The sequence below is a fragment of the Punica granatum genome, unplaced genomic scaffold (genome assembly GCF_007655135.1).
Source record: "Punica granatum isolate Tunisia-2019 unplaced genomic scaffold, ASM765513v2 Contig00418, whole genome shotgun sequence".
Lineage (NCBI taxonomy): Eukaryota > Viridiplantae > Streptophyta > Magnoliopsida > Myrtales > Lythraceae > Punica > Punica granatum.
The window spans coordinates 1-9,244 of NW_022204333.1; the positions used below are offsets into that span (position 1 = coordinate 1).

The 9,244-nt window shown below is 38.1% G+C and overlaps 1 protein-coding gene across 1 annotated transcript; it reads right to left on the reverse strand.

Moving 5' to 3' along the window:
- Positions 1-5,204: 5,204 nt before the first annotated feature.
- LOC116190301 (chorion class high-cysteine HCB protein 13-like) lies at positions 5,205-6,466 on the reverse strand. Its single transcript, XM_031519984.1, has 2 exons — positions 6,308-6,466; positions 5,205-5,561 (listed from the first exon to the last, which is right to left on the reverse strand). Exons 1-2 carry the CDS (start codon positions 6,464-6,466, stop codon positions 5,205-5,207), a joined length of 516 nt encoding a protein of 171 aa, XP_031375844.1.
- Between the last annotated feature and the right edge of the window lie 2,778 nt (positions 6,467-9,244).

A 9,244-nucleotide genomic window follows, 5' to 3' on the forward strand; every position in this document is an offset into this window, starting at 1 on the left:
GGCGGCCGTGGTGGTGCAGGGGAGACACTGAACTGAGTAGTCTGTTTTTATTCTCTTTTTCGGGTAAGGAAGATCAGGCTGATGATAAACATTCTGCCTGCTGGGCTACAGTTTGGGGGAGCAGATAAAACATAAAAAGATATGCTGATGATCAGGGCCGGCAACTACCAGTTTTTGACATTTGATGTATAACAAGTTTTCCTAATAGAACTGAGCTTGGGGTGTAATCTGGATATGATCTCAATACCATAATATATTCAGCCCATTTACGTCTCTTAATATGAGATGCATCTTACAAGCAATTCTCAAACAAGAAAATTCGATAATCGAGAGCCAGAACGACTTTTTGTTCTAGCCCAATAGTGAACGCGATACTTGTAGAAACCATCTCACTAAAGAGTTGCTGGATTCACAAAAATGAAATCAAGACAAACTATCATATTTACGATGTACAATATTCTAAACTGCTGAGCAATCTCCTCATATATCTTAGAATATTACTATTTGACTTTTTTCTTTCATTTGCAATAAGAAAGTTTATTTATTGTACATTATAGAACGGCAACGTTATGGAATATTTTCGAAGGAACTTTCCAACGGTGGATCTATTCCATGTTATCATCAGAGGTGCATTCAGTTTGCGCTGATAAAACGAACTTTCATGTTCAAGAGAAAGGAAAATCAAAAGGCCAACTTTCAATAATAAGTGAGTAGAGGCAAAATAAGCATCGTTTACTCACATGTATGAGGGCTTATCAATATATATACTCTTTAACCAACAAGGGTTGATTCAAGCACACACAAAAAAAAAATGGTTCCATACTCGTTCCTCTTAACAAGGTCTCAGATTCGAGTATTGTAAATGGAAAAAATCCATACTATGAGGGGTTTTACCCCTTAGTGGCCGACCTGACTTGAACTTGATTAATCCGAACCCGTTGGGCTTGTGGAACATGCTAGAAAATAGTATGAATTGATTAGCAAAAAAAACCCAAAGATTGTGCCTTTATCAATGTTAGCACTAATTTTTTTTCATTTGCATATAAACACACCAAACTTCAATTCCGTATCACATTTAACACGATATCCATCCTTCCCTTAGTTTAGATGGATTTGGCTGATGTGGCACTCACGAAGTCTAACCTAGTGGGCCCAAAAATTGAAAAAGAAATATTAAAAATGTGGAAAAGGAACAATAAAATTCAAAACCCTAAGTGTGAAGGGGACGAGAGGTGGCCAGCAGTGGGGGTTCACCGGTAGACACCATCCCGGTGTCCCTATAGGGGTAGTGGCAGCCTCCGTCAAGGGCCCCACGATCAAAAATTTAAAAAACAAAAATAGAAATTGAGAAAAAAGGGAGGAAGAGGGGGTGGGAGTCCCATCGGTAGCCACCACCTCCTAATTGGGGTTGCCAGCGACCTAAGTTGACACCGGTAACTCCAATTGGGGGGTAGTGGCTGCTGGCGAGGCCTCCGATCACATATGAAATAACCTAAAAATTTTGAGGTTATTTCAATTTCGATTACTGGTGATCTTGATTGGGGGTGGTGCAAGGTTCAACCAATCAAAAACGAAAGAATCCAAAATTTTGGGGGTTTGATCCATCTAGTGTCTACACTCGCTGCTCTTGATCTGGATATAAATTTTGAAGCTGGATGAACAAATGATTGATGAGACAAGCTTTTCGTTAATGAGATTTAATTTCCCTCGGAGATGGACTGAAAGTGAACCAAGATATTGAAAATAGCTTGGCCCACGAGTATAAGGAAATAGCTTGGTCTGTACGCATAACTGCAAAGCAATTTCCTAGAATGAGCTTGTCTTTTCCATTGGCTTTCCTTAATTAAGTTACTCTGATCAATCTCAAATCCACTGCACTTGGAGGAAGATACAATTTCTGTTTTGTCTATTATCACCTCGACATTTGATTAGGAGAAGGGTCGAGGGAGTCAAATAACATAGTCAATCCCAGAGCTCTTTCAATTTAAAGTACGTTTACTTAATGTGAACACATGATAAACAATACAAGCATGCGATAATAAGCACAACCCTGCTCATAGGATAAGCAAGTGTCTCAACTATAAATCCGCCGCAGCCCCTGAATTTAATCCTCCAAGTTAAGTGTCTCACTGAATCTATCTTTATCGTTTTCCTAATAATCGGATCAACTAAATCCAAAAGAAAACAACGAATATGATATTATCCTCGGGACAAAGGATCTGAATATAATTCTGTCACGATCATGGGATGGAACTGAGGACATTCCTGGAAGTGATTCATTTTCTGTAGTATTATGCCGAAAGTACGGAAGAATATCTTTCGTGTGAAAAGAAGTCATAATGGAAATCTCAAAATCCACATCGTGCTCCTCTGTTGTAGAACATATTTAATCATTTGTGCTTTAATTTACATGAAACTACTGTCAATCTCAAACTGCACCTGGAGGAGGATGCGTCCTTGTCCTTATCAAATTCAATGGAAGATTACGTCAAAAGGAGGGTCAATGGACTCAAACTTATAACCTATGTCCTAAGACACTGTCACACTTACAGAACTGATGAAGGGAGGCGGACAGTGCAAGAACATTACTTCTTGCAACAAGTCAAATGCCTTACTATAAAAAGGGCATTGGCTTATCGAATTAACCCTCCAAGTTAAAATTGTGAAAGTATTATATTCAGGAAAAGAGAGATGAATGGGATTGCGCTTGCCCTCACTATCGTTGGTATTGTACTAATTTTTTATCAGAATTGTCATATGTTTGGTTAGGACAGAAGAGGCAGATGATGCCGCTGATACGGCTTCTTCGGATCCCCGTAAAGGCACCTAAGATGGTGCCATGGAGGTTCTGGACTGTGCTGGAGAAGTCACAGTTGAGATGGGCGCAGCCATTGATGACGTAGCTGGAGCCTGGAGCCTGGAGCCAACGATAGTGTCACAGTAGGCTGCTGCTGCGGTGGTGGAGATGGCGGTGGGGTGGGCTGCCTAATGAACTGGTTTTTTTCTTCGTTTCGAGCATTTTGTATAGTAATCTGTCTGCTGTATTTCCAATTGTATTGCTCTTTTGGTTTGTGAATTTGATTAGTATGTCCTTCGAGCAAAAAAAGGCTGCATTTGCTGCCCTTCAGCCCTCGAACTGATGTGATCGACAGAGGTGTCTCCCTCTCCCCAAGTCTGATGTCTCTAGAGTCCATGCAAACCAGGACATGAGAGTCATTAGTCAATCGATATGTGCAATCAGAGGATTGTACAACAGAGTACAACCGAATCAGGGTTCTTATGCATACAAAGACAAGATAGATTAACTATTGTTTCCGTTGTGAGTCCATTCTCCAGAATGAGCTTGTGTTTTTCATTGACTTCCCTTAAATTACTGTGATCACGCCAAGCCCGGTATTGTCTGAGAGTAGTTAGAAGAGCACCTCGTGTTAGTCTCTCTCGCTTGAGCACGGAATAGGAAACCGGGCTCTAGTTCAGTTGTTAAGGCGGGTGTTTAAGAACATGTAACAACTTGTTGGTAGGGGAAAAAAAAAGACCACACGTTGTACCTGTGAGTGGGTATTGGGATTTATAATCCCACATAAAAAATAATAAAAGAAACCATGAGTTTATATATTTTTTAGGTACCACCACTTATCAGCATTTAAAAGTTCAAACTGATAAATGGTAGTACCCAAACTACATACAAACCAATGGATCTCTTCTTGATTTTCCAGTGTAGGATAATAATCCCCAACTCCCGCCCACATGTGCAACTTGTGACCTTTTTCTACTTACACGTGACAACGTGTGGTCTTTTTCTACCTACATATTGTCATGTGCCCCTAAACACCCGTCCCAACTGACCTGGAATCAGGCTCACCTTCCGTGCTTGAGTGAGGGGACTAAACTGAGGAGCTATTTTGGCTGCTCTCCGAAATACTAGGTTTGGTGCAGTGTTGGTGCGCATATGCACATCGGCGCACATATGCGTAACATGCGCTCTGATACCTATTGAATTTCCATTGGTCTCGTACGGGCTTAAGCCCATTTTCACTTAAAAACTCAAACTGATAAGTGGTGGTGTTCAAACTGCATATAAATTCATGGTTGATCTTTCATTTTTTCCACGTAGGATTATAATTCCCAACAATAAGACGTTGGCAATTAGCTGAAAATAAAGTTGCATGATATTTTTCATAGCTGGGAGAACATTTTCTTATAAGGTTACGCATGGGAGAAGGAAAAACACAGCTGAGGAAGATTATAATTATAGTTTGGACGGTCTTGTTCGTGGTATTTGCCACTCTCGGCCTTTTGTGCTGGGGACGTTTCGGTGTTAGAAGGGATACTGGCGGCAGCGGCGGACATTTTGGCCACCATGGTGGCGGTACCAGGTTTGGAGCTGGAGGTGAAGATAATGGCTGTGCATATGGAGCCACCGGAGGCAGTGGTTGTGGCGGTGGGGGTGGAGGAGGAGGTGGTGGAGGAGGCGGGGGTGGAGGCGGAGGTGCGGGTGCCTGATGGAATGTTTGTCACAAGCAGATATATATTGATAACAAATGTATTATCAATACTGGCATTTTCGGCGCTACTATTGGTATTATAAGAAACTTGTACGAGTCATCTTTTGTCTTGAAAGTTGTTTTCCACTCACTCCGATACAGTTCTGATGATACCCACTTGAAATATCGATCTCTGAGAACACTTGTGGGGACTTATAGCAAGCTGCAACTGAAGAAGTATGATCCGTATATCAAATTGATGATCAATGACAATGCATATGTTGCGATGTGATGAATATTTATCCCTTTTGTTCTTCACTTTCATTCTTCAGATGAGCCATTGCACTCAAAAGGTCGAGTTTTCTCAAGTGGGAGGGGACCGACGTGACCGTTTGGCTAATGAATTCACAGGTCAGGTTCATCGACAGAAGACTAAGAGGAAGACCCATCACTAGAATCGAGCTACATTTTGGTTTAGCAATTTCTTTTCATTATGCCTACTTTACAGTTATTTTGGCAATAAAGGATTTTATTTGCTAGAGAATTTTACTGCTATAAGTGGGGTTAGAAGACTACATTTGGATCATTATGACTTGAGAATAAAATTTTCAGAGATTTTTTTCTCTATTATCTGGCGATGTTACCGATTAAGTTTTTAATGAAAAAAAAGAAGAAAAAAGAAAAGGTGACAACTGATAAACGGCTAATAATTTGGATCACTCAATTGCAGCCTCCTCCACCGCAGCCCTCGCCACAGCCACCCTCACCACAGCCTCCTCCACCTCTGACACAGCTGCCCCCACCGCAGCCGCCTCCACCTCCGCCACATCCAACGCTGCCATATTCAACCGCTGACATGGCAGCTGCTGCCATGGTAGCCTGCGTAAGAATCAAATCACCATCTCTAGCACGGTCACTGCTGCTGCATCTTCGAGAACGGGAAGGAGGATTATACGACCCTGCTGCTTTCCTTTGAGGGAGAGAAGAAGGGGCTGCCAACTTTGGGATGACATTGATATCGGTCTTCTTCGGGGTCGTCTTGATCTCCTCCTTATTACTACATCGACAACGCCTATCCTTGCTTAAAAAACAACTCATTATTCACTCATGATCCCAATTTTGGAATTTGAGGGGGCATGATGAACGATAAGAATGAAGAATTCAGATTATTATTAGGATCTAGGCCTATAATTGATCTAGAAGCTCAAATTAATTGAAGATATTGCTAGCTAGATGCTGCGTTCTCATCTTTTTATGATCGGTTCAGTCTATGATCGATCCCCATTACTTGTTCAACCGCTCTCCTAATTTTAACGTGGTATCTTATATGATTGATCATTTAATCCAACTCGATGCCTAGCCCGAGAATGGTCCTGGTGGTTGTGCCATGGGCGGGCTTGACTCTAAGCCAACCGGAGGCCAGAGCATTTTAGAGAGTTGACTCAAGTGGTCATCTTGACCGTTAGGAGCAGACCAGCCAAGGCCGAACTAATTGCTCTTGCCAAAGTATTCGGTTTACGGAACGAGGTGAGAGTAAATCTTCGAGATGCAAAATCTATGGTCCAAATTTTGGCATCGTATCATCAAGACTTAAAACTCGATGATCGTGACTGAGTCGACAACAGGCATGTTATCGACGCATGAATCGTGATAACAGAGCCGTGTATTATGTGAAACGAATTGAAAAATTAACACAACGGTAATCTGTTTCTGTGTACAAGAAAGAATATATCCGTCTCTCCCGGAACTTGCTATATGTAGATGTTACATTCCGGAGGAGATGGCGGGGAATAGCATAGTAATTGACTTAACTTGTATCAAACATCGTCATAGCTGGCACCGCCACCGTCATAGCTGCAGCTGCCATCTCCGTGTTGGCGGATGGCCGTGCTGAGGCAGCAGCAGGCGAGGCCAAGCAGGACGATGAAGACCGATGCAGAGGCAAAAGCCTTGGCCCAGCTGGTCAGATAATAGTGCTCCATTAATCAAGCTTAAAAATTGAATTCTCCCTTCCTAGCTAGCTATTAGCTTCTTCTCTTCTTCTGCAGATCGAGTCGCTTCTTTGATTTCTTCGCAGGGTAGTACCGTTCTTCAATCTTAATGCCCAATGTGAAATGCAACAAGTCGGGCTAATCATCTGTTCATCCCACAACTTGTCATCGACAACTAATGTTTGTTGTCTGTCCTCCGCATCGTGTGAACTATGTATTATTAAATGATACACAAGAAATATAGAGGGGTATATCGAAGTGGTTTCGCCAAAGGGGGACCGACCGGATATCATCGAGCTAGACTGCACAAAATATGCGGGACCATGTTGGATATCATACAGAAATTACGTGTCTCATATCATGTACATCTAAATTATTCTGTGATGTTATCTCATCTGAATTCTTGTATCGACCACGTATTGTTTCCAACTCAATTACAGAGCTTTGCATATATATTAAATAAAGATTGATTAATGTGCTCGATTGATGACACATGCACGTGCACCAGTCTGTTCTATTAATAAGTTGAAAGTTGTACAGTGTCATTTTGGATAAAGCGAAATTCTATGCACAAAGCGTGTACTTTTTATACAAACGTTTTCGCTACTAATCAATTATTAATCAATTGACACACATCCTTCTGGCTTTCGTGTTTGAGAAGCTTTCGCGGCAAGTTCTGAATTAATTATACATTTTCGTGTTGTGCGAGGAGATAAACCAAAATATTATTACGCAAAAATGAAAAAAAAAAACAATCATAGTAACTGCAGAATTTTTTTTTCCCGGTTTTAAGGAAGGAATGTAAGTTTATCATATTAAAATACAAATCATAAATAATTAATAAAGAGAAACGAGTAGTCTTATCACAAGAATTGAAGATGCAACTTGTTAATTGATAGACTAAAACACGCACTATTATGATACACCAATTTTGCTGGAAAACAAGATTTTAGTTGAGGGAAACCAAATCATTTGATTTCCGGTTAATGGATCATTAACACACGCTTACATGTATGGAAGTTTTGTGTTTGTTTATAAAATTAAATTTAACTTAACTTAACATTACTTTATTTTATCCTCAATTCAACAACACAATCATTATTTTTTCTACCTTTTTTTTCAAATTCTCTTACATGTTTTTTTCTATCTATTATAACAATTAATTTTTTAAAACTAAATCCTCAACATTTTTTTTCTCTTAATACTTTTTCCTCAATTCAACAAATCATTACTTTTTTTTATTTTTTATTTAAATTCTCCCACATACTTTTTTCAACTACTTTTGTTTTCATCTTCTCAATTCAATAATACAATCATTTCTTTTCTATCTTTTTTTTTCAAATTCTCTGCCATACTTTTTCTCATATGTTATTATAATTAATTTTTAATACTAAATTCATTCAACTATTTAACATTTTTCCCTCAATTCAACAACATAATCTTACTTTTTAAATTTTTTTTCTAAATTCTCTCACATATTTTTCACAACTACTTTTATCTTCATGTCCTCAAATCAAACTCAACTTCGTTATCAAACGCGATACTAACTTTTGTTGGTGTAGAGCATCTAATGCGAGAAAACTGATTCCATACAATACAATAGTCTAGGGCTTCATTTGGTTTTCGAATCAAAATCTTACTCAACTCAACTTTATTTTTCACTCAATTCAACAACACAATCATTACTTTTTTAAAATTTTTTATATAATTTAATAATAAAATAATAAATTCTCTCGCAAAATTTTTTCTAATCATCTTTGTAATTAACTTTTTAATAATAAATTTCTCATCTATTTTCGCGCATATATATATATATACATATCAATTTTTTAATAATAAACTTATCGTCTACTATCATATCTATGTATATACATATATATATATATATTCTCATACATCAATATATTTGTCAACAGTTATAATCATTATACAAAATCAAGTTGAGTTGGATCATTATCCAACTCGAAAAATCAAACGCAAACCTAGTGTCTTTTATCAGAAAATCCAAGTGTTGATTTATGATATATATTTTTATTATATTGTTTCAGACAAGAAATACATAAATATCTATTTTGGCTGGAATGGATCAAATATAATTATAAACAATATTGGTTGGTTCAAATTGTTCGACACATCTTTATTTTTTAGTGAAATTTCAAGATTTGAGTCTTTTGAATGAAAATATATAAGATTTGGAGAACCTTACCACTTGGTAGGCCGGTCCGATTCCAGATTGAATTAGTTGGAACTTATTAGACTTTTGGATATTAGGTGATGAAATTAAAAAAATAAAAATGGGAATAATTGTCCCAAAAAGATCAATGATATAGCATAATGCCATCTAAGGGAAGCTGTCGTGCACGAGATCAGCCGTGCAATCCTTTCATTCACTTTTGTTGTGTATATATGTATTCCTTTTAATTGTCCATGTTTCATTTTCTTTCTTTTTTTTTTAACAAATGCACAAGCATGAAAAGAAAATTAAATCAAGAAATTTATGAAAAGGACTATGAAGATACCTACCGATTACCAAAACTTGGAAGAATCAGAAAGTAAAGGGGGTGTCTAATACGCAGATTCGGCTCAAAGTTGAATGAAAAAAGAGCATTCTACAATAGATGTGCTATTGACAACTAAGCCACACGAAAGATTTTTAAAATTCTCCCTATCGACTTCCTTTAATTAAACCATTAGTAAAATGATCTATATGTTTAGTAAATTGTTTAAAGAATTTTCTATTTCCGTTTCAGAAACATTTTCCATTCATCT

Coding starts and splice junctions, on each gene's coding strand:
- LOC116190301 (XM_031519984.1), bottom strand. CDS start 6,466: ATGGAGCACTATTATCTGACCAGCTGGGCCAAGGCTTTTGCCTCTGCA. Junction 5,562..6,307: donor GCGGTGCCAGCTATGACGAT/GTTTGATACAAG, acceptor TTTTTAAGCAAG/GATAGGCGTTGTCGATGTAG.